The 26,170-nt window shown below is 50.1% G+C and overlaps 1 protein-coding gene across 2 annotated transcripts in view; it reads right to left on the bottom strand.

Annotated features, from left to right (window-relative positions):
- pdgfra (platelet-derived growth factor receptor, alpha polypeptide) overlaps positions 1-26,170 on the bottom strand; it is a 90,729-nt gene that overhangs the window by 7,195 nt on the left and 57,364 nt on the right. For both annotated transcript variants that reach the window (XM_072496776.1, XM_072496775.1), the window contains exons 13-22: positions 25,121-25,225; positions 23,602-23,712; positions 23,223-23,376; positions 12,441-12,607; positions 7,094-7,212; positions 6,837-6,959; positions 6,368-6,479; positions 5,043-5,142; positions 4,816-4,921; positions 3,464-3,702 (exon numbers count right to left, since the gene is read on the bottom strand). In XM_072496776.1, coding sequence (XP_072352877.1) covers positions 3,464-3,702; positions 4,816-4,921; positions 5,043-5,142; positions 6,368-6,479; positions 6,837-6,959; positions 7,094-7,212; positions 12,441-12,607; positions 23,223-23,376; positions 23,602-23,712; positions 25,121-25,225 — 1,336 coding nt within the window. The remainder of the gene's footprint in view (positions 1-3,463; positions 3,703-4,815; positions 4,922-5,042; positions 5,143-6,367; positions 6,480-6,836; positions 6,960-7,093; positions 7,213-12,440; positions 12,608-23,222; positions 23,377-23,601; positions 23,713-25,120; positions 25,226-26,170) is intronic.

Below are 26,170 nucleotides of genomic sequence, written 5' to 3'. Positions count from 1 at the left end.
GGGAGTGCAACAAAGTTTCACCAGGATGATTTCTGGGATGGCAGGACTGTCTTACAAGGAGCGATTGTGTCAAATAGGCTTGTATTCACTGGACTTTAAAGGAATAAGACCATAAGACATAGGAGCGAAAGTAAGGCCATTCGGCCCATCGAGTCCACTCCACCATTCAATCATGGCTGATTTCAACTCCATTTACCCGCTCTCTCTCCATAGCCCTTAATTCCTCGAGAAATCAAGAATTTATCAACTTCTGTCTTAAAGACACTCAACGTCCCGGCCTCCACCGCCCTCTGTGGCAATGAATTCCACAGACCCACCACTCTCTGGCTGGAGAAATTTCTCCTCATCTCTGTTCTAAAGTGACTCCCTTTTATTCTAAGGCTGTGCCCCCGGGTCCTAGTCTCCCCTGCTAATGGAAACAACTTCCCTACATCCATCCTATCTAAGCCATTCATTATCTTGTAAGTTTCTATTAGATCTCCCCTCAACCTCCTAAACTCCAATGAATATAATCCCAGGATCCTCAGACGTTCATCGTATGTTAGGCCTACCATTCCTGGGATCATCCGTGTGAATCTCCGCTGGACCCGCTCCAGTGCCAGTATGTCCTTCCTGAGGTGTGGGGCCCAAAATTGCTCACAGTATTCTAAATGGGGCCTAACTAATGCTTTATAAAGCTTCAGAAGTACATCCCTGCTTTTATATTCCAAGCCTCTTGAGATGAATGACAACATTGCATTTGCTTTCTTAATTACGGACTCAACCTGCAAGTTTACCTTTAGAGAATCCTGGACTAGGACTCCCAAGTCCCTTTGCACTTCAGCATTATGAATTTTGTCACCGTTTAGAAAATAGTCCATGCCTCTATTCTTTTTTCCAAAGTGCAAGACCTCGCACTTGCCCACGTTGAATTTCATCTGCCATTTCTTGGACCACTCTCCTAAACTGTCTAAATCTTTCTGCAGCCTCCCCACCTCCTCCATACTACCTGCCCCTCCACCTATCTTCGTATCATCGGCAAACTTAGCCAGAATGCCCCCAGTCCCGTCATCTAGATCGTTAATATATAAAGAGAACAGCTGTGGCCCCAACACTGAACCCTGCGGGACACCACTCGTCACCGGTTGCCATTCCAAAAAAGAACCTTTTATCCCAACTCTCTGCCTTCTGCCTGACAGCCAATCGTCAATCCATGTTAGTACCTTGCCTCGAATACCATGGGCCCTTATTTTACTCAGCAGTCTCCCGTGAGGCACCTTATCAAAGGCCTTTTGGAAGTCAAGATAGATAACATCCATTGGCTCTCCTTGGTCTAACCTATTTGTTATCTCTTCAAAGAACTCTAACAGGTTTGTCAGGCACGACCTCCCCTTACTAAATCCATGCTGACTTGTCTTAATCTGACCCTGCACTTCCAAGAATTTAGAAATCTCATCTTTAACAATGGATTCTAGAATCTTGCCAACAACCGAGGTTAGGCTAATTGGCCTATAATTTTCCATCTTTTTCCTTGTTCCCTTCTTGAACAGGGGGGTTACAACAGCGATTTTCCAATCCTCTGGGACTTTCCCTGACTCCAGTGACTTTTGAAAGATCATAACTAAAGCCTCCACTATTTCTTCAGCTATCTCCTTTAGAACTCTAGGATGTAGTCCATCTGGGCCCGGAGATTTATCAATTTTTAGACCTCTTAGTTTCTCTCGCACTTTCTCCTTTGTGATGGCTACCATATTCAACTCTGCCCCCTGACTCTCCGGAATTGTTGGGATATTACTCATGTCTTCTACTGTGAAGACTGACGCAAAGTACTTATTTAGTTCCTCAGCTATTTCCTTGTCTCCTATCACAAAATTACCAGCGTCATTTTGGAGCGGCCCAATGTCAACTTTTGCCTCCCGTTTGTTTTTAATGGATGTAAAGAAACTTTTACTATCATTCTTAATGTTACTGGCTAGCCTACCTTCATATTTGATCCTCTCTTTCCTTATTTCTCTCTTTGTTATCCTCTGTTTGTTTTTGTAGCCTTCCCAATCTTCTGACTTCCCACTACTCTTTGCCACATTATAGGCTTTCTCTTTTGCTTTGATGCATTCCCTAACTTCCTTTGTCAGCCATGGCTGCCTAATCCCCCCTCTGATAACCTTTCTTTTCTTTGGGATGAACCTCTGTACTGTGTCCTCAATTACTCCCAGAAACTCCTGCCATTGCTGTTCTACTGTCTTTCCCACTAGGCTTTGCTCCCAGAATGAGAGGGGATCTCATTGAAATGTACAAAGTTCTGACAGGGTGGACAGAATGGATGTAGGGAATGTTCCTCCTGGTGGGAGGGGTTTAGAACAAGGGGTCTCAGTCTCAGGATATGGGTTAGGCCATTTAGGGCTGAGGTGAGAGGAAACCTCTTCACTCAGGGGGTGGGGAACCTGTGCAATTCTCTACCACAGCAGGCTGTGGAAGCCAAGGTACTGAATATATTTAAGAGGGAAATGGATAGATTTCTAGACACTAAAAACGTCAAGGGGTATGGGGAAAGAGTGGGAGTATAACGTTGAGATAGAGGATCAGCCATGATCATATAGCATGGTGGAGCAGGCTCAAGGGGCTATATGGCCAACTCCTGCTCCTATTTTCTATGTTTCTATGAAACCCAATTCTCCCACACCAATCTTTGAGCCAGACATTCAGCTTTCTGATCTTAGTTACTCTGTGCCAATTTGATGATGGCTCAGGTAGTAATCTAGAGATGGTTACCTTTGTCGTTCTGCTTTTTAATTTAGCTCCTAGCTACTCATACTCCGTGCACAGAATCTCCTTCTTCATCTTACCTATGTCATTGGTACCTACAAGCACCAAAACAACTGGATACATTCTCTCCCACTCTTTAAGTTCCTTCCCAGTTCAGAAGAGATGTTCTTAACCCTGACACAGAGCACGCAACACAGTCTTCATGAGCCAGGCTGTCAGCTATAGAGAAAAGTGTCTATTGCCCGAATAATAATGTCCCCTATGCAACTACATTCCTCTTTGTTCCCCCCCCCCTCCACTCCCCCCACCACTTGAATGGCTCCCTGAACCATGGTCAGTTTTCTCATGCACCCTGCAGTCCCTGTTCGTCTCTACAAAAGCTGCAAGAACCTGCTGGACAATTGCAGGGACTGAGGCTCCTCCATTGCTACCTTCTGGGCCTTCACACCTTGTAGTCACATCCTCCTGTCACAGACCAAGTCAACTGTACCTAACCTTGGGGGATATCACTGCCGCCTAGGACAGAGTGTCCATGTACCTTTTCCACTCCCTGATGCATTGCACTGTTATGGGAACTGATGTAAATATCAGTTGTAATGCATGATTAAATGGCCCAACTGACAGGCTTGTCTAATTTACAGTGAAACAACTAAGAGATTCCAGCCACACTAGGAAATCTAGGACTTGTTTCACCTCATGGTACAGGTTAGTATATTTGTACCTGTGCCGGTTTCTTGAAGAACCAGGTTCGCTGTCTGTGATTGGGTCAATGTCAGGCAGAGGGATGATATATCCACTGTCAGCACTCAGCCTTTGCTCATCAAATCCACTTTCCCGATCTTTCTTTTTATCTTCATTGGTGTAGGTAACTCCAACGTAAGACTCACTGGATTCTATACGCATGCGGGCAACAGCAGGGTGGTCACTCTTCAGAAAGTCATCGTTCATCTGTTTGAAGCTCTGTTCAGTTCAAAAAAATAGTTATTATAGGGCTTGTAAACAAAGTTCCTGTTTGGATTATATGAGCTTCTGCATCATGAGACACATCCTATGAATCATTGACATTATTCACAAATATGGCAAATAGGACAAGCATGATGGCACAGTGGTTAGCACTGCTACCTCATAACAACAGGGACCCGGATTCAATTCCTCGGATGACTGCGTGGAGTTTGTACTTTCTCCCCGTGACCCTCTGGGTGCCCCAGTTTCCTCCCACAGTCCAAAGATGCTCAGGTTAGGTGGATTGGCCATGTTACATTGATCCTTAGTGTCCAAAGAATTTGCAAGTTAGGTGGGGTTACGGGGATAGGGCGAGGGAGTGGGTCCTTTCAGAGGGTCAGTGCAGACTTCCTGCACTGCAGGAATTCTATGGTTCTCTGCTTTTGAGTCCGTAGCAATGAGTAGTATCTAGAGTTAGCCTATTTGATGCCTATTATATGCCTGGACAGATCATCTACTACAGTCAGGTAGTATTCCACCTATTCAGGATGTGTTATCATTAACAGACCATTTTCTCACATTTAACATGGCTCAAAATGGTAGCAGTTGCCTGAATCCTTGAGGCACAAAGTGTTAGAAATGTGGTTTTGATGATTTAGCCCAATGAGTGGCAGTCTTGAGTCAGTTCATGGAGTGTTTTCAATAACTCTATGGGTCACTTGATTGGTCTCTGTGCAACAAGGAAAATGATATGCTACCAAGCAAATATTGGCTGCTGGACAGAGATGGTTACAGTAGGACAAAGAGACACAAATTCAAAATACTAAAAGGAAAATTTACGACATATATAAGGATGTTCTTCTTCACAAAATGAGATCAACACATGGACAGGACATCTACTTAGGGTAAAAGCCTTGAAACCATTTAAGAAACAGTTCAATATTGTAATGGTGTATTTTATGATCTTTCAGGGTGGATGAATCAAGATGGGGAGAATGGCCTTCCTCATTTGTATCTATCTTATGAGTACAGTTTCATTTCAGGATTAACAGTAACAGAGGTTCTATCCTCGTTGATCACCATGGCTGCTGCTAACTGAAACACTGGTGTACAACAAGCAACATAACATACCTTTGTGTAGTTCTCTGGTAACAAATTGCCAACAATTTCAGCCAGGTGAGTAAAGGAAGGCCGCTTCTCAGGCTCACTATTCCAACACTTTACCATCAGGTCATAGCTACATGGAGGAGGATTGAAACGGGAAACAAAAAATTAACTTTAAAATTCAAGACACTTAATCTTTTGTGTTAATTCATTTTAGAAACTAAAAACCAACAGCTTGTCAGCTATAAACATACACATCAGAAGAAGCATGTTCTGGCTTGGTCATCCTGTATCCACTCTTTATCTTGTTGTAAAAGTTGGAATCCACCATCATTCCTGGATATGGTGTGCCGCCTAAAACAGCCAAGATAATCCAGTTAGAAATCGTAAGAGATGAGATTATCGGACCTAAAAAACACTAGAACAGCAATTCATATGTGACACTAAAAGCATCAAATGGCTTCTTTAATCTTTTCAGCAGTTGCCACGGATCACGCGGAACACTAGTCTTAACCAATGAACTTAAAGCTGAATTCACAGTTTCATAGAACATACAGTGCAGAAGAAGGCCATTCAGCCCATCAAGTGTGCACTGACTCACTTAAGCCCTCCCTTCCACCCTATCTCCCTAACCCAATAACTCCTCCCAACCTTTTTGGACACTAAGGGCAATTTAGTGTGGCCAATCCCCCTCACCTGCACGTCTTTGGACTGTGGGAAGAATCCGGAGCACCTGGAGGAAACCCACGCAGACACGGGGAGAAGGTGCAGACTCCACACAGACAGTGACCCAGCAGGGAATCGAACCTGGGACCCTGGCACTGTGAAGCCACAGTGCTAACCACTATGCTACCCTGCTGCCCACTCATCGAGAACTCAGTTATTAACTACAAAATACAGAATTACCAAAATTAGGGAAACCTAATATGTAAATAATTGAAATTATTATTTGAAATACTGAACATTAACACCCTAGTTATTTAATACGGTTGAAAACTATTTCTAGTTAAATCAAAAAATCTTTCACAAAATGTCTTGAAGCAAGTTCTTCAGTCTTTTAAATTGTCCATTAGAAATGGTAACAGCACAGTTTAGTAAGATAAGAACCAACACGGTGAACTGGCTATATTGACCAGAACGTTAGGAGGCAATATGGAGTGATGGCAAGGAGTTTCCCTCACAAAAAGGGAGGTTTTGGATGGGTCAGCTGCTGAAGGGAGTAATAACTGATCTCTGTGGACCAGATGCCCCAGGTTCAAATCATGCGCTATGTTGAGTTACCAGCCCTCAGTCAGGCCGATGATAAGGGCAATACAATTGCACTCCGTTATGGGATAGGTAGCAGAAAGGCAGCAAGGATTCTTAGGCCTCCTGACTGGCTTTTATTATAAGATGTAGACCTTAGGGTAGCAATCGACTAGAATCCGCTGTGATCTGTCTCCCAAAGTATTGACCTGTCCTAACGCCCCAAAATATGGAGTATACATTGAATATGATTCCGTCACACAGGTGTTCACATAAAGAGCATTGATTGTTAGAATATAAGGAGATTAATATCATTTAAATAGCTTGCACCTACCCAAGGAGAATATTTCCCACAGAAGAATGCCATAAGACCAGACATCACTTAGCGAAGTGTATAGGTTGTCAAATATGCTTTCAGGAGCCATCCATTTCACTGGTAGGAAAGTCTGAAAATATAAATTGAATAGGTCCAAGATGACTTTAAAAGTGACACGATAATCATTTAATAGGCTACTGTTAGCAAGGTATTATACAATAGTTAGAAGATGAGAGCAAACAATAGTTTAGAACCTAGGATTAAAATCTAACTTTGGAATTGTCTGAACCTATACTGCAAGAGTTACATGCTGCAGTTCAATACAGACTATGTTCTTGCTGCCACTACAAAAACCCAATAATGGGGATATTACAATTGCTGGTCCAAAACACAACCATGTTTGAATACTCTTTCTACTTTTCTTTTCAGATTACAGAATTCATCAAGAAAGCATTTTCAGCTCTAAGATGACTTGTCTGATACTCACACTGCCTTTCGAGACATAGTTCGAGTCATGCATGATGTCCCGTGCCAGACCAAAGTCACAGATCTTAACAATCTTTCCTTGTGCTAGGAGAACATTCCGAGCTGCCAGATCGCGATGTACACACTGCGTAAAAACAAAGAGGAAAAATACCAATTTTACTACACAAAGCCAAATCATATTAGATCCTTTGTCAAAACAAATGTGAGCTTGTGTGGGTCTGCATTGGTAGTTGTTTGAGCAAAACAACCCATACGTACATTTTTAGAAGCTAGAAACTCCATTCCTTGCGCAACTTGGAAGGTGAAGCTGATAAGATCCTTGAAAGAGAGGCCGTCTGAGTTGTCACCTAAGAGAGGATTCCAGGCTTCAGTCGTCTCTGCGGCATGAATGATAAATGTTAGCTGTAGGACATTATCATGAGTTTGCATTTACTTATCTAACAAAGACCAATTAGCAATTGAAAGCAGCAAGTGATTTAATGAAAAAGAGCAGGGAAGGGGAACTAGTTGGTGCCGTGTGTTAAAAAGCTGCCCTTTCACTTCTTGCACCTGGGAATAAGTGAAGTGACTCTACCCAGTAACCAGTGAGAATGAACCTGAAGCAGCACTCAGTGGAGAAAAACAGCAACTGCAAATAATGTAATGATGTATTTTAAGGCGATTTCATTAATCACATTCTTATTCATAAACAAAAATGGAAACTAAATGTGAAGCAGTTTCCATGCAGCCTATACATCGTTAAATTCTTAGAAATTTCATTATGTTGCATATTTTAAAAACCATTATATAAATAGCCAGAAGCCCCACTTTGCCCCTGTCTCAGTTTATCTGCTGCTGAAACCCTCATCCATACCTTTGTTACCTCTAGATTTTAGTGCATTCCAGGCTGGCCTCCCATCTGCCATCCTTCACAAACTTAAGCTCATTCAAAATTCTGCTGCCTATATTCCCACTTCCACAAGTTCCATTCACCCATCACCCCAGAGCACGTCGACCTATGCTTCAAGTTGAGCAAGGCCTTGATTTTAAAATTCTCATCCTTGATTTCAATCCTCTGAGATATCTGCACTTTTCCAATTCTGGCCTCTCGTGTGCACCCATAATTTTAATTGTCCCACCACTGGTGGGTGCACACGAGAGGCCAGAATTGGAAAAGTGCAGATATCTCAGAGGATTGAAATCAAGGATGAGAATTTTTAAATCAAGGCCTTGCTCAACTTGAAGCATAGGTCGACGTGCTCTGGGGTGATGGGTGAATGGAACTTGTGGAAGTGGGAATATAGGCAGCAGAAAAGCAATAGTTGTAGGAGATTCAATGGTTAGGGGAATAGATAGGAGATTCTGTAGTCGCGAGCGAGACTCCCGGAAGGTATGTTTCCTCCCGGGTGCCAGGGCCAGGGATGTCTCGGATCGTGTCTTCAGGATCCTTAAGGGGGAGGGGGAGCAGCCAGAAGTCGTGGTGCACATTGGTACCAACGACATAGGTAGGAAAAGGGGTGTGGAGGTAATAAACAAGTTTAGGGAGTTAGGCTGGAAGTTGAAAGCCAGGACAGACAGAGTTGTCATCTCTGGTTTGTTGCCGGTGCCACGTGATAGCGAGGCTAGGAATAGGGAGAGAGTGCAGTTGAACACGTGGCTGCAGGAATGGTGTAGGAGGGAGGGCTTCAGGTATTTGGATAATTGGAGCGCATTCTGGGGAAGGTGGGACCTGTACAAGCAGGACGGGTTGCATCTGAACCAGAGGGGCACCAATATCCTGGGAGGGAGGTTTGCTAGTACTCTTCTGGAGGGTTTAAACTAATTTGGCAGGGGAATGGGAACCGGATTTGTAGTCCAGCAACTAAGGTAGCCGATATTCAGGACGCCAAAGCTTGTAATGAGGCAGTGGGGAAGGGAACACTGACAAAGGAGAGTATTTGCAGGCATGGAGATGGGTTGAAGTGTGTATACTTCAACGCAAGAAGCATCAGGAATAAGGTGGGTGAACTTAAGGCATGGATCGGTACTTGGGACTACGATGTGGTGGCCATCACGGAAACTTGGATAGAAGAGGGGCAGAAATGGTTGTTGGAGGTCCCTGGTTATAGATGTTTCAATAAGATTAGGGAGGGTGGTAAAAGAGGTGGGGGGGTGGCATTATTAATTAGAGATAGTATAACAGCTGCAGAAAGGCAGTTTGAGGAGTATCACCCTATTGAGGTAGTATGGGTTGAAGTCAGAAATAGGAAAGGAGCAGTCACCTTGTTAGGAGTTTTCTATAGGCCCCCAATAGTAGCAGAGATGTGGAGGAACAGATTGGGAAACAGATTTTGGAAAGGTGCAGAAGTCATAGGGTAGAAGTCATGGGCAACTTTAACTTCCCAAATATTGAGTGGAAACTCTTTAGATCAAATAGTTTGGATGGGGTGGTGTTTGTGCAGCGTGTCCAGGAAGCTTTTCTAACACAGTATGTAGATTGTCCAACCAGAGGAGGGGCAATATTGGATTTAGTACTGGGTAATGAACCAGGGCAAGTGATAGATTTGTTAGTGGGGGAGCATTTTGGAGATAGTGACCACAATTCTGTGACTTTCACTTTAGTAATGGAGAGGGATAGGTACGTGCAACAGGGCAAGGTTTACAATTGGGGGAAGGGTAAATACGATGTTGTCAGACAAGAATTGAAGTGCGTAAGTTGGGAACATAGGCTGGCAGGGAAGGACACAAGTGAAATGTGGAACTTGTTCAAGGAACAGGTGCTACGTGTCCTTGATATGTATGTCCCTGTCAGGCAGGGAAGAGATGGTCGAGTGAGGGAACCATGGTTGACAAGAGAGGTTGAATGTCTTGTTAAGAGGAAAAAGGTGACTTATGTAAGGCTGAGGAAACAAGGTTCAGACAGGGCATTGGAGGGATACAAGATAGCCAGGAGGGAACTGAAGAAAGGGATTAGGAGAGCTAAGAGAGGGCATGAACAATCTTTGGCGGGTAGGATCAAGGAAAACCCCAAGGCCTTTTACACATATGTGAGAAATATGAGAATGACTAGAGCGAGGGTAGGTCCGATCAAGGACAGTAGCGGGAGATTGTGTATTGAGTCTGAAGAGATAGGAGAGGTCTTGAATGAGTACTTTTCTTCTGTATTTACAAATGAGAGGGGCGATATTGTTGGAGAGGACAGTGTGAAACAGATTGGTAAGCTCGAGGAAATACTTGTTAGGAAGGAAGATGTGTTGGGCATTTTGAAAAACTTGAGGATAGACAAGTCCCCCGGGCCTGACGGGATATATCCAAGGATTCTATGGGAAGCAAGAGATGAAATTGCAGAGCCGTTGGCAATTATCTTTTCGTCCTCACTGTCAACAGGGGTGGTACCAGGGGATTGGAGAGTGGCGAATGTCGTGCCCCTGTGCAAAAACGGGAATAGGGATAACCCTGGGAATTACAGGCCAGTTAGTCTTACTTCGGTGGTAGGCAAAGTAATGGAAAGGGTACTGAGGGCTAGGATTTCTGAGCATCTGGAAAGACACTGCTTGATTAGGGATAGTCAGCACGGATTTGTGAGGGGTAGGTCTTGCCTTACAAATCTTATTGAATTCTTTGAGGAGGTGACCAAGCATGTGGATGAAGGTAAAGCAGTGGATGTAGTGTACATGGACTTTAGTAAGGCATTTGATAAAGTTCCCCATGGTAGGCTTCTGCACAAAGTAAGGAGGCATGGGATAGTGGGAAATTTGGCCAGTTGGATAACGAACTGGCTAACCGATAGAAGTCAGAGAGTGGTGGTGGATGGCAAATATTCAGCCTGGATCCCAGTTACCAGTGGTGTACCGCAGGGATCAGTTCTGGGTCCTCTGCTGTTTGTGATTTTCATTAATGACTTGGATGAGGGAGTTGAAGGGTGGGTCAGTAAATTTGCAGACGATACGAAGATTGGTGGAGTTGTGGATAGTAAGGAGGGCTGTTGTCGGCTGCAAAGAGACATAGATCGGATGCAGAGCTGGGCTGAGAAGTGGCAGATGGAGTTTAACCCTGAAAAGTGTGAGGTTGTCCATTTTGGAAGGACAAATATGAATGCGGAATACAGGGTTAACGGTAGAGTTCTTGGCATTGTGGAGGAGCAGAGAGACCTTGGGGTCTATGTTCATACATCTTTGAAAGTTGCCACTCAAGTGGATAGAGCTGTGAAGAAGGCCTATGGTGTGCTCGCGTTCATTAACAGAGGGATTGAATTTAAGAGCCATGAGGTAATGATGCAGCTGTACAAAACTTTGGTAAGGCCACATTTGGAGTACTGTGTACAGTTCTGGTCGCCTCATTTTAGGAAGGATGTGGAAGCTCTGGAAAAGGTGCAAAGAAGATTTACCAGGATGTTGCCTGGAATGGAGAGTAGGTCTTACGAGGAAAGGTTGAGGGTGCTAGGCCTTTTCTCATTAGAGCGGAGAAGGATGAGGGGCGACTTGATAGAGGTTTATAAGATGATCAGGGGAATAGATAGAGTAGACAGTCAGAGACTTTTTCCCCAGGTGGAACACACCATTACAAGGGGACATAAATTTAAGGTGAAAGGTGGAAGATATAGGAGGGATATCAGAGGTAGGTTCTTTACCCAGAGAGTAGTGGGGGCATGGAATGCACTGCCTGTGGAAGTAGTTGAGTCGGAAACATTAGGGACCTTCAAGCAGCTGTTGGGTAGGTACATGGATTACGGGAAAATGATATAGTGTAGATTTATTTGTTCTTAAGGGCAGCACGGTAGCATTGTGGATAGCACAATTGCTTCACAGATCCATGGTCCCAGGTTCGATTCCAGCTTGGGTCATTGTCTGTGCGGAGTCTGCACGTCCTCCCCGTGTCTGCGTGGGTTTCCTCCGGGTGCTCCGGTTTCCTCCCACAGTCCAAAGATGTGCGGGTTAGGTGAATTGGCCAATGATAAATTGCCCTTAATGTCCAAATTGCCCTTGGTGTTGGGTGGAGGTGTTGAGTTTGGGTAGGGTGCTCTTTCCAAGAGCTGGTGCAGACTCAAAGGGCCGAATGGCCTCCTTCTGCACTGTAAATTCAATGATAATCTATGATTAATCTAGGACAAAGGTTCGGCACAACATCGTGGGCCGAAGGGCCTGTTCTGTGCTGTATTTTCTATGTTCTATGTTCTATGTTCTATGGTGGATGTGCCTGATCTCCCCCTCCTCCCCCCTATCCCCAATCTCTCCACCTCTCGACCATTCTTCCAATTATAAGGTGCTCCTTTAAAGGTCTTAGGTCTTTGGCCCTGATATCTCCTCTGGGGCTCAGTGTCAATTTTAGTTTGATAATGCTCCTGTGAAACATCTTTGGATATTTTTGCTACTTTAAAGATGCAATATAAGTGCAAGTTGTTGGTGCAGTGAATTTAAGACAATTGTACAGATGATTGTACACATGCGCCGTGAAACCTGCTGGCGGGAGTGTGCTGCCAGTGGGAAAAGTGAATCCTGAGGTCCAGAGAGTTCCGGCCACTGATTCAAAAGTCATTTAAAATCCCGTCAGTTACTGGGCTTCTTTTTCAGTCATATCTTCTCACAAGTCTACTATGCTTTGAGTATCATTGAATAAAATAGAACAAAAACAGATAGCTTGCTCTTACCTGTCAAGGACTTGTTTTTCTGCGATGGTGGGTGGTCATACATGTACTGCTGAATGTCGGTGTATTTGGAACTGCCTTTCCTTTCCAACATTGGCACATACTGGGTGCTTTCAGCCTGCTTCATATCCATGTAGTCCCCATTGTTCTCAAAGGACAAGATCACGTAACTACAGAAATAAGAACATGGTGTGAATCTTCAACACACAAGCAATTTTCCTAATTCCAAAGATTTGTTCTGGATGTCACACAGTAATCTTTAACAGTTTTCAGTTCTTTTTAACAGCCCCTGCTGGGCACTTTTCCCCCATATATCTGGATAATGGTCCCTGCTGTATTAGCTGCAATTTTACCGAGAAATTGATATTCCCCATTTGAACTAAATACAGTCAAAGCACACTGGCTAGAAAAAAATTAACCATGGTATAAAAGGCTGCCACCTCACGTTGAGCACATTTTACAGCAAAGACCAATCTTACCCTCTATATGTTTTTTGTGTCCTTCATTCAATTTTAAAAAGATGCATACATGGAGCACCTCATCGGGTCTTTTTGAAATTTCTCCCGTATGAAATACTTTGAAGTGCAGTGACAGATATCATGTAGGTCAATGCAACAGCAGAATAGCCGGAGCCCATACACATCAATGAGAAGAAAGGTCAGTTTAATTTGTTTTCTGAATATGTTGGTTGAGGGGGAAAGTTAACCATGGCAATAGGGGAACTTGTTACTCTTCTCTGAATGATGCTATGGTATTGGAAACGTCCATTTGCATGATCGGAACAAGGTTTGGTTAACATTTGATTTAAATAATAGAACATCTAACAACACAACACTCCTTCATAACTCCAGCAGAATCCCAGCCTAGATTAAATGCTGAAATCTTCAAATGGTGTCCGAGTAACCATAAATCTTTGATTCAGAACTGGATATGCCACTAATTGAATGGAGCAACTATTTAAATGTTTTGAAGTTGCTTATAGGACTTGAAAGTGACTCGATTAAATTTCTATGCATCCTGGTAAATTATAATTCAATGGAATTTAATAACAGTTAAGTAGAAATGTTGAAATTACCAATCATTTATTTTTCATGCTTTTTATCTACTAACTTCAAAAAACCCATTCAGGACGTAATAAAAGTCATCGTCTACAGTCCCTCGAAACAAGGAAGATGTCTGGCAAGCTTCATGACTTGTGTATCCTCAAGTGACTCCGCTGGCTAATTCTGGAGCCACAGATGCATGGGCAGAGAGAACAGAAGTTGCCATGAAGAAGGGCAGTTCAAAAGGTTCTACTCTCTCTCATTCTGATTAGTCTTTGCTGTAAAATGTGCTCATAGAGAGGCGGCAGCCTTTTATACCATGCTTTTTCTCAGTTTCTGACTTTGTGTGGCTTATTGGATAAAGTTCCACCACATGGCAAGATTAGCTTCTCCTGCACATTAATGCCATTTTGTTCCTTTTCAGTGAGGCCTTCAGAGTGTCCTTAAAACATGGGGCGAAATTCTCCGTTATCGGCGGAAACTCCGCCGATCGGCGCAAAAAACGGCGCAAATCCCACTTGCGTCACGTCATAAAAATGGGCCGATAGTCTGCGGCCCGAAATGGGCTAGCAGCGACGTAACGGGATCCGCGCTTGCGCAGTGGTTCACGCCATGCAGCGTCATACGCGCTGCACGGCGTGACGGCTCATAAGGCCGCGCAGCTCCCCCCCACCCGACCGGAACAGCCGACCGCAACACCCGACTTGATGGCTGGCCGTCGCTCAGCCCCGAGGTTCGAGTCACGCGATGTGGAGGCGCTCCTGGATGCGGTGGAGCAGAGGAGGGACGCCCTGTATCCCGGGCACGGCCGCAGAGTTGCCCCACGCCACAGCCGGCGTCTGTGGAGGGAGGTGGCTGAGGCCATCACCGCTGTGGCCCTAACACCACGGACAGGCACCCAGTGCCACAAGAAGGTGAACGACCTCGTCAGAGCAGGCAGGGTGAGCCTCCCCCATATCCCCTCTCCCCCAAATCCCCCCTCCCCCATATCCCCCCCTCCCCCATATCCCCCCTCCCCCATATCCCCCATATCCCCCCTCCCCCATATCCCCCCTCCCCCATATCTCCCATATCCCCCCTCCCCCATATCCCCCATATTCCCCCCTCCCCCATATCCCCCTCCCCCATATCTCCCATATCCCCCCTCCCCCATATCCCCCATATCCCCCCTCCCCCATATCCCCCCCTCCCCCATATCCCCCCTCCCCCATATCCCCCATATCCCCCCCTCCCCCATATCCCCCCTCCCCCATATCTCCCATATCCCCCCTCCCCCATATTCCCCCCTCCCCCATATCCCCCTCCCCCATATCTCCCATATCCCCCCCTCCCCCATATCCCCCCTCCCCCATATCCCCCATATCCCCCCTCCCCCATATCCCCCCTCCCCCATATCTCCCATATCCCCCCTCCCCCATATCCCCCATATTCCCCCCTCCCCCATATCCCCCTCCCCCATATCTCCCATATCCCCCCTCCCCCATATCCCCCATATCCCCCCTCCCCCATATCCCCCCCTCCCCCATATCCCCCCTCCCCCATATCCCCCATATCCCCCCCTCCCCCATATCCCCCCTCCCCCATATCTCCCATATCCCCCCTCCCCCATATTCCCCCCTCCCCCATATCCCCCTCCCCCATATCTCCCATATCCCCCCTCCCCCATATCCCCCATATTCCCCCCTCCCCATATCCCCCCTCCCCCATATCCCCCATATCCCCCATATCCCCCCTCCCCCATATCCCCCATATTCCCCCTCCCCCATATCCCCCCTCCCCCATAGCCCCCATATTCCCCCCTCCCCCATATCCCCCCTCCCCCATATCCCCCTCCCCCATATCCCCCCTCCCCATATCCCCCATATCCCCCCTCCACCATATCCCCCATATTCCCCCCTCCCCCATATCCCCATATTCCCCCCTCCCCCATATCCTCCCTCCCCATATCCCCCCTCCCCCATATCCCCCATATCCCCCCTCCCCCATATTCCCCCTCCCCCATATCCCCCCTCCCCCATATCCCCCCTCCCCCATATCCCCCATATTCCCCCCTCCCCCATATCCCCCCTCCCCCATATCCCCCCTCCCCCATATCCCCCATATCCCCCCTCCCCATATCCCCCATATTCCTCCCTCCCCCATATCCCACCTCCCCCATATCCCCCATATCCCCCCTCCCCCATATCCCCCATATTCCCCCCTCCCCCATATCCCCCCTCCCCCATATCCCCCATATTCCCCCCTCCCCATATCCCCCCTCCCCCATAACCCCCATATCCCCCCTCCCCCATATCCCCCCCATATCCCCCCTCCCCCATATCCCCCCTCCCCCATATTCCCCATATCCCCCCTCCCCCATATCCCCCCTCCCCCATATCCCCCCTCCCCATATCCCCCCCTCCCCCATATCCCCCCTCCCCATATCCCCCATATCCCCAAGTGAATCCAGCCCTAACCTTAACCTCTGCAATGCACGCGCAACCGATGGCGTGCATTCATATACCTGCCTAACACTGTTGCCTTTTACCCCTGCCACCACCCCCCCCCCCCCCCCCCCTCAGGAGAAGCGCGCACACAACAATAGGGAGCATGTGAGGACTGGAGGAGGGCCCGCTGATGAGAGGCCACTGACCGTACACGAGGAAAGGGCCCTGGAACTGGCTGGCGGACCTGAGGACCGGGAGGTTGCTGATGCAGAGGTCGGGGCCCCATGAGCAAGTGAGCCACCAACAGCCCGTCCCCATATCCCCCCTCCCCTATATCCCCCTCTCCCGTATCACCTGATCACTGCCTGATGTCTAACCATGCATGCTTCATTGTGTATCGCAGGACCAAACGTCCAGGCACCCATCCCCGCAGATGCAGACCGCCGCAGGATGCCCCTCGGAGACCACAGGAGACGGAGAGACCCGCACCCTCCAGCATGCGACGCCCGCAGGATGCCCCTCGGAGACCACGGGAGACGGAGAGACCCACACCCTCCAGCATGCGACGCCCGCAGGATGCCCCTCGGAGACCACGGGAGACAGAGAGACCCGCACCCTCCAGCATGCGACGCCCGCAGGATGCCCCTCGCACACCACGGGAGACGGAGAGACCTGGAGCAACAGGGAGACGACACCCCCGTCACGTGCGGGAGCGACCACCCAGCGATGAGGGGGGCAGCCACAGGCCCCCGTCACACCCGAGCCAGGACACCACTACCCAGGACACCACTATCCAGGACACCCCTACCCGGGACACCACTACCCAGGACACCCCTACCCGGGACAGCACTACCCGGGACAGCACTACCCGGGACAGCACTACCCAGGACACCCCTACCCGGGAAGACGAAATACCGGACAGTGACTCAGAGTGGATGGGTGGAGACGAACCCCCACCCCAAAGTGCCATGGACTCAGAGTGGGACGAAGAGCACGACACAACGCCACTGCTGTCACCAACACCCTCCACCATCGCAGAAACACTCACCACGGTTGGGCACTTTAGTGATGAGGCGTCTGGTACACTCACTGGTGCGCACAACACAGCCGTCCCGGTACAGCAGGTGGAGGTAGGAGCAGCAGAGGGACCGGGCGGTCGGAGGGCAGCCCAGGCCAAGCGAACATCTGCCGCCCAGATGGATCCCGGGTTCCTGCAGTTACCACACCCACACATAGATCCGATGCAACCACTGACACGGAGACGAGCGAATAGGGTGACGGGTGGCTTGCGGCGGCTGCGGTCACAGGTGGAGGAGTCCACCCGCGTCCAGGAGCTGGGAGTGGTCCCGGTCATGCGTGCCACCCAGGCTGACACCGCACGGGTGGCGTCCGCGGTGGAGGCAATGGGTGCGACGGTGTCAGACATGGGGAACGGTTTGCGAGGCCTGGGGCCTTCCGTGCAGGCGGCGTCTGTGGCCCAGAAAATGGCTGCCCTCTCACAGGAGGCCATGAGCCAGTGCCAGCGCCAGATGGCAGAGGCGCTCAACGCCATAGCCCAGTCTCAGCACGCCATAGCCCAGTCTCAGCAGGCCATGGCCCAGTCTCAGCAGGCCATGGCCCAGTCTCAGCAGGCCATAGCCCAGTCTCTGCAGGCCATGGCCCAGTCTCTGCAGACCATCGCTGAGGGCATCGGCGCCAGTGGCCATGTGCGAGCTGGCGTCGCACTGTCGCAGACAGGGTTCGACAACCCCCTGGGCTCCATGGCTGCAAACCTGCAGACCCCTGTCGATACCAGCACGGGCCTCCAGGACTGGCAGCGCCAGATGTCGGGGGCGCATCGGATAGCCAGTCCGTTCGCATCCCCCACCCATGTAGAGGCCTGGGGGCCATCGGGCACCCCGAGGGAGGAGGAGGTGGTGTGGTCCGTCCCGGCTCCCTCTGTAGGGGAGGTCCCGGTACACCGCGACACCTCGGACTCCCCCCCTTCCGTCCCAGGTGCATCGGGTGGGCAACGGGCAGGACAGGCTGGCAGCTCGCCATCCCAGTCGCCCGGGCCGCAGCCTGGCCCATCTAGGCCAGGACGCCCCAGGAAACGGCCGCCAAAGGGATCCAGTGTCAGAGGGCAGGAATCACAGGAGTCCACCTCCAGTTCTGCTGTACCGTCTGGGGAACCACGTAGACGTAGTCAAAGGGCCCGTAAGGCCAAACAATTAGACGCTGAGTAAGTTGGCACGGGTGCAGGGCACAGATGAGTTTTAGGCGCTAGGGCACGTGCATGAACTCCTTTGGTTATTAAAGTCAATGTTACACCTACCGAAGCTGCCTTTGTGCTCTGTCCAAAGTGTGCGGGGGGTGTCATGTACGTTGAGCGCAAGTGTGTGTGTGAGGGGTGGTCTTACCTCAGCCCCAGGTGAGTCTGCCCCCTTCCCCCTGGGCCGCCATCAACATCCCCCGGGCAGAGGACGGGACCGTGCGCTGCAGTGTCACAGCCGCATGCAGGGATGGTCCGGGTGGATGGTGGTACTGTGGCCATGGGTCAGACATAGTCCAACGATGTAGAGCCAGGAGCTCATCGGAGGCGGGTTGTCATCATTCTCCATGGCCTGCGATAGACACGCGTCCACCCGCAACTGGGTGAGCCCGGCCCGTTGTGCCGCCGGTGGATCGGCAATTGGGGGTGGGGGGGTGGTGTGCATGCGGGTGGGGTGTGTGGGGTTGGGGAGGGGGGTGAGGGTGCTGGGTGGGTGGATGGGTGGGGGGTGTGGGTGGTCGGCTGTTGTCATGGTGTGCGGTCTGTGGCCATACTACCCGATTCCCACGCCCATCTAGTCAGTGAAGCGGGCGGCTATCAGTCTGTCCCGTGCCCGCTGGGCCAGCCGGTAACGGTGGACAGCCACCCGTCTGTGTCTACCCCGTCTGCCCTGACCATTGCCCCCATCCCCCTCATCTGGGGAGGACTGGGCCTCTTCCTGCTGCTCCTCCACTCCACCCTCCTCTGCCTGCGGCACATCGCCCCTCTGCTGGGCTATGTTGTGCAGGACGCAGCACACCACAATGATGCGGCCGACCCTATCTGACCGATACTGGAGGGCGCCCCCAGAGAGGTCCAGGCACCTGAAACGCATCTTCAGCACGCCAAAGCACCTCTCGATCACTCCCCTTGTCGCTACATGGGCATCATTGTAGCGGTTCTCCGCCTCATTGCGTGGCCTCCGTATAGGCGTCATCAGCCACGATCGCAATGGGTAGCCCCTGTCGCCCAGCAACCAGCCCCTCAGCCGGGGATGGCGTCCCTCGTACATGCCGGGGATGGATGACCGCGACAACACGAATGAGTCGTGTACACTGCCTGGGTGACGGGCGCAGACCATCATGCGGTGGTCGCAGACCACCTGTACGTTCATCGAATAGGTCCCCTTCCTATTAGTGAACACGGCCCTGTTATCTGCAGGTGGCCGCACGGCGACGTGCATCCCATCGATCGCGCCCTGGACCATGGGGAACCCGGCAATGGCAGAGAAGCCCACGGCCCGGGCATCTTGGCTGGCCCGGTCCACGGGGAAGCGGATGTAGCGGTGCGCCATGGCATAAAGGGCATCTGTCACTGCCCGGATGCACCGATGCACCGATGTCTGCGATATGCCGGACAGGTCCCCACTCGGTGCCTGGAATGACCCCGTTGCATAAAAGTTCAGGGCCACCGTAACCTTGACGGACACGGGGAGAGGGTGTCCCCCGCCAGTGCCACGCGGTGACAGGTGTGCCAGCAGGTGGCAGATGTGTGCCACGGTTTCCCGGCTCATCCGGAGTCTCCTCCTGCATTCCCGGTCCGTGAGGTCCTGGTATGACTGCCGGGACCGGTACACACGGGGCGCCCTCGGGTGCCTCCGTTGCCGTGGGGCCGCGACGTCCTCCTCCCCCTCCTCGTCCTGTCGGTCAGGTGTCCCTCCAGCCTGGGCGGCTGCCGCCTGCCCCTCTGCGGCAGCCTGCGCCGCCTCTCTGGCACGCTCCTCCTCCTCCTCCTCCTCATCCAGGGCAACATAGACATGAGCGGCTGCCACCACGGCGGCCAACATCGCTGGATGGTCTGAAAACATGACGGCCTGGTGGGGGGGAGGGGAACGACGACATGTCATCATTGCCCATATCCCCTCCTCCCCCCAGCCAGGTGGCATGGACCGCATGGGTCCAACTGTTGGAGGCTGGCACCTGGCCAGGTGGACCAACTCATTTGCCCTCCCATCACCCACCCCAGCACGGACCAACCCCCAACCTCCACCCCGGCACGGACCCCCTCCCCAACCTCCTCCCCCAGCACGGACCCCCCCCCCCCCCCAACCCCCAACCTCCATCCCGGCACGGACCCCCTCCCCAACCTCCACCCCAGTACGGACCCCCCCCCAACCCCCAACCTCCACCCCGGCACGGACCCCCTCCCCAACCTCCACCCCAGCACGGACACCCCCCCCAACCCCCAACCTCCACCCCGGCACGGACCCGCTCCCCAACCTCCACCCCGGCACGGACCCCCTCCCCAACCCCCAACCTCCACCCCGGCACGGACCCCCCCCCCCCCAACCTCCACCCCGGCACGGACCCCCCCCCCCAACCTCCACCCCGGCACGGACCCCCTCCCCAACCTCCACCCCGGCACGCCCCCCCCCCAACCTCCACCCCGGCACGGACCCCCTCCCCAACCTCCACCCCAGCACGGACCCCCCCCCAACCCCCAACCTCCACCCCGGCACGGACCCCCTCCCCAACCTCCACCCCAGCACGGACCCCCCCCAACCCCCAACCTCCATCCCGGCACGGACCCCCTCCCCAACCTCCACCCCAGCACGGACCCCCCCCCAACCCCCAACCTCCATCCCGGCACGGACCCCCTCCCCAACCTCCACCCCAGCACGGACCCCCACCCCCCAACCCCCAACCCGGCACGGACCCCCTCCCCAACCTCCACCCCAGCACGGACCCCCCCCCAACCTCCACCCCGGCACGGACCCCCCCCCCCCCCAACCTCCACCCCGGCACGGACCCCCTCCCGGCACTCCCCCGGAGCCCAACCTACTCTAACCACCCCCCCCCCTCCCCCCCCCCCACGGCCGCACACACACACACACAAGCCGAGACACACCTCTCCTCAGGCAATCAGTCTGCGGCCACGCCATTTCCTGCCCAGAGCCAACCCCCCAGGCCGTCACTCACCTCCTCGCTGGTCGGCGTGAGCCTGGAGCACCGGGTCACGCCGATGAATAGGAGGTTTGATTCACGCCGACGTGAACGGTCATCACGTCGACGGGACTTCGGCCCATCCGGAAGGGAGAATATCGGCAGGCCGAAAATCGGCTGCCTTGCGCAGACCCGTGACATTCTCCGCGGCAGCGGCGCCATTAACGCCCCGCCGACTTTTCTCCCTTCGGAGACTTCGGCGGGGGCGGGGGCGGGATTCACGGCGGCCAACGGCCATTCTCCGACCCGGCGGGGAGTCGGAGAATGACGCCCCATAGTCTCTGCCACCTCAAGACCAAATACTATCCTTAAATTGTGGAAAGGGGATCTGCTTCAGATGCGTATCCAGAACAGTGGAGTTCATTTCACATGATCCTGGTTGTGAGACTGGTGGAGTAGGTTTCAGTAAGGATGTTGGAGTTTTCTCACCTATCTTACACTTGACTTTGCGACCCTGCGGAGACATGGCTGATGAAAATTCTCAGGCACCCAGAGGTGCCTTTGGATGGTGACCCACTGCCATATAGAAGGCTAGTGGCAACAATAGCATTGTAGACTAAATATTTGTCCTCTTCTGGAGATCTCTGTTATCAAGACCAAGTTGCACAATTTTTGGAAGACTGTGCTGGTATGGCTGATCTGCTGCTGAATTTCCATTTAGTTGGAGACCACTTAAGAAAGACAACTTCTGAGATTGGGATGTGTTCAACAACTTCTAAAGTCACCCCATCAATAACAATAGCTGAAGATGCTTGTCTGGGGGAAGGCTGGTGGAAGATTTTGGATTTGCTGATGTTGAGTGAGAGATCAAACACTTTGTAGCAGAGTTGAAAAGTTTGACGGTGCTCTGAATGTTACTTGCAGTGTGGGCCACAACAGCACAATCATTGGCATATTCATGTCATGGATGGACGAGAGAGTCACCTTAGTCTTGTCTCTCAGTCTATGGAAATAGAAAAGTTTCCCAGTGAGTTGAAACACAATCATGACCCCTTGCGGAAGTTAATCAGGAGTGAGTTCCATAACCAGGCTGAGGTAAATAGTGAAGACAGTTGGTGCAATCACACAGCCTTACTTGATGCCAATCCAGATATGAAAGGGCTCAGTTTCCAATCTTGCAAAGGATGGTTGCTGTCATACTGCTATGCAGAAGTCACAGGACAGTAACAGATTTTGCTGGACATCCAAATCCCTGGAGGACTTTCCAAAGGGCTTCATGGTTGATGGATTCAAAGGCCTTTGACAGATTAATAAAGACCATGTAGAGTTTTTTACATTGTTCCAGACTCTTTTCTTTGACAGCCGACAAAGATGGCCGGACACCACATTGGGACTCCAGAATTATGGCTTTTCTGTGGGGTAGGCTGCAGTTCAGGAGAATTTGTGTGAGGATCTTTCTCACAGTGGACAGACAGAATGTGCCTCTATAGTTCTTACAAATTGATTTATCACCTTTCTTAAAAAATGAAACAATGGTGGCATTGCAGAATTCGAGCAGTATGATCTCTTCTTCCCAGATTTTTCCAAAAAGCCTGAGAATTTGAGCAAGAGTTCATGACCATCAGCTTTATTGATCTCTGCAGGAATGTTGTCCCAACCACATGTCTTATCATTCTTCATCTGCTGGATAGCGTTTATTTTATTTAATATCTTCAAAAAAGCATTCAGAATTTTTTTTAAGTGTAACACTATTCTGAAGAACTTTCACTCGGGACGGGATCTTCCTGCCCTTCCTGTCTTCCAGTCCCACCAAAGGTGACCCCCCACCCCTCTCCCTCCAACCCTGGCGGGCAACGCAAATGGTCATTGACTTTGGCGGGACCGGAAGATCCCGCAAGTGCCCAATGGCGACCCACCTATGCCACTGGAAAACCCGCTGCAGTGTGGGAGGGAGAGGCTGGAAAATCTCGGCCCAGGTCCCCCACATTACTCTTAATGCACACAAAATAATCAAGCCACACCATAGTTTGTTTAAAGAGAGTACGTTGTTCAGATGATGAATTGATTTTATTGATCTTATTATAATCTTATTAAAAAGTAGATTATAAGAGCTATATTGCCATTTAGCCATTGACGTGACTCACCTTCTTGTGCTTTCATCAGCAGGGTTTATACCAAAAATGTCCACTTCCTTTTTGCATTTCTCAGAGTACCGATTTATAAAGCTATCCCTGTTCTTATGCAGGTAGTTTACCAGATCGCCGTAGAAACAGTATTCAGTGATAATGTAGATAGGACCTATTGGATAGAAAAATAGAATTAGTGCCATGCATTTCAGAATTAAACAAATTTTACTCAATATTGTGTTGAGTGATACAAGGATGGATTGGCTGAAAGGGAATTTTGAATCTCAACTTGATAGCCTGTTAATATTTCCAGATCCTTTTTTAAAGATGGATTCAGACCACAATACACAGAGGGGGGGGAGGGGGCAGGGGAAACACCATGAAAGGCAAAGTTCACCTGCTTTGGTACATGCTCCTAGCAAGTTGACAATGTTTAAATGTGGGCCCAGGTGAGTCATTATCTTCAGCTCTGACATCAGGGCCTGCTTCTCACTGGATCGGGCTGTAGCTGTGAAAGCATTTCAAATACTAGTCAGCTATTAAATATTAAGTGAAAATGGCAAGTTGCACAAATAACACAATTCAAAATTTGCAAGAATATGTATGTTTTATTAAAACAAAACTACAAATTTATCAAAGTAGATTACTTTTAAAAGCAAATAACATTAAATGCAAAGTACATATAATCAGAGAATCAGGGAAACCCTGCAGTGCAGGAGGTCATTCGTCCCATCAAGTCTGCACCGACCTTCCGAAAGAGCACACTACCTGGTCCACTTCACCCACCCCACCCTATCCCATAACCTAACCTGCTCATCCCTAGACACTGAGGAGCAATTTAGCATGGCCAATTCAGCTAATCTGCACGTCTTTGGATTGTGGGAAGAAACTGGAGCACCCGGAGGAAATTCATGTACGCATGAGGAGGACGTGCAAACTTTTTGAAAGAACGTTTAATATTATTTCTTCCCTTCCCTTTTGTCAGTCTTCCTTTACCATCACTATGGACGGGATTCACCGGTCCGCCAGCCGTGTGTTCCTCAGCAACGCGCCTCCGCTGGCAGCGGGATTCTCCTTTCCCGCCACCTGCCAATGGGGTTCTGTTGTGGCCACCCCATGCCGCCAGGAAACCTGCGGCATGGGTGTGCTGCCAGCGCAACAGAGAACCCAGTCCTAGGCTATAGCAGCTCTCTAGTCTCGGCCAATTCCATGACAAAGTGTACTGCAACAGTTCAAAATAGCTCTGCCTGTAGCACAGTTGCTTCACAGCTGCAGGGTCCATGGTTCGATTCCCGGCTTGGGCCACTGTCCGTGTGGAGTCTGCACGTCCTCCCCTTGTCTGCGTGGGTTTCCACCCGGGTGCTCCGGTTTCCTCCCATGGTCCAAAGATGTGCAGATAAGTGGATTGGCCATGATAAATTGCCCTTAGTGTCCAAAAACATTAGGTGGGTTTACTGGATTACGGGGAAAGGGTGGAGGCGTGGTCTCTTTCCAAGGGTGCTCTTTCCAAGAGCCGGTGCAGACTCAATGGGCCGAATGGTCTCCTTCTGCACTGTAAATTCTATGATTCTATTTCCCACACATGAGAAAGCGCATCAGCGGGATCTTCCAGTCCCCACCCACTGGTAGGATTTACAAGTGCCGAAGTTAATGGATTTTTGACTGGGACCCACCAGAGTGGGGCTGGAAAATCTCAGCCTGTGTTTTCCATTTGTCTTTTCCACCATGCTGGCCTTGTACTTTACAAAACAGTTACCCCTGTAAACTGGCAACTCTCACAAAACAAAATCACATATACTAAAAAATCCACTTAAAAATGTATTGCAACCATATTGCCACAGTTTTTAAGAATCCCTCAAAGTACGTTGACGTCAGGCCAAGCCCAGCTGCGTAATCTATAACATGATTTCACTTACATTTCAACATCTTTACAGCGACTTTCATAACAGGCTGTGAGCGACTTAAGCCATATGCAGTTCCTTCAACTACCTTTCCAAAGGCTCCAGACCCAAGAATTCGACCTTAAGAAAGCACAAATAATATGATGAATAATGTGATAAAAATAATTTAATAAACAATTTATGATTCAGGACATTATCATAAACTGACAGAACAAAAAAGTCAAGACGATCAATTTCCATTCCAGTTATTTTTATTCATTGACAGGATGTGGGCGTCGCTGGTTAGGCCAGCATTTATTGCCCATTCCGAGTTGTCCTTCAAAAGGTGGTGGTGAGCTGCCTCCTTGAACCGCTGCAGTCATTCAGCTGTAGGTACACCCACTGTGCTGAGAGGGAGGGAGTTCCAGGATTTTGCCCCAGCGACAGTGAAGGAACAGTGATATATTTCCAAGTCAGGGTGGTGAGGGTCTTGGAGGGGAACCTCCAGGTGGTGGAATCCCCAGGTAGCTGCTGCTCTTGTCCTTCTAGATGGTAGTGGTTGTGGATTTGAAAGGTGCTGCCTAAGGAACCTTGGTGAGTTACTGCAGTGCATCTTGTAGATGGTACACACGGCTGCCACTGTTCGTCGATGATGGAGGGTTTAAATGTTTGTGGAAGGAGGAGCAATCAAGCGGGCTGCTTTGTCCTGGATGGTGTCGAGTTTCTTGAGTGTTGGAGCTGCACTCATCCATTACACTCCTGACTTGTGCCTTTTAGATGGTGGACAGGCCTTGGTGAGTCAGGAGGTGAGTTACTCACCATAGGATTCCGAGCCTTTGACATGCCCTGGTAGCCACAGTACGAATATGGCGAGTCCAGTTCAGTTTCTGATCAATGGTAACCCCCAGGATATTGATTGTGGGGGATTCAGTGATGGTAATGCCATTGAATGTCAAGGGGCAACGTTTAGATCCTCTCTCGTAGGAGTTGGTCATTGCCTGGCACTTGTGTGGCGCGAATGTAACTTACCACTCGTCAGCCCAAGCCTGGATATTGTCCAGGTCCGGCTGCGTTTGGACATGGACT

Source organism: Scyliorhinus torazame, chromosome 3, assembly GCF_047496885.1.
Source record: "Scyliorhinus torazame isolate Kashiwa2021f chromosome 3, sScyTor2.1, whole genome shotgun sequence".
Classification (NCBI taxonomy): Eukaryota; Metazoa; Chordata; class Chondrichthyes; order Carcharhiniformes; family Scyliorhinidae; genus Scyliorhinus; species Scyliorhinus torazame.
The sequence above is the reverse complement of the archived record's forward strand: the minus strand, read 5'-3'. Positions and strand labels throughout refer to the sequence as shown.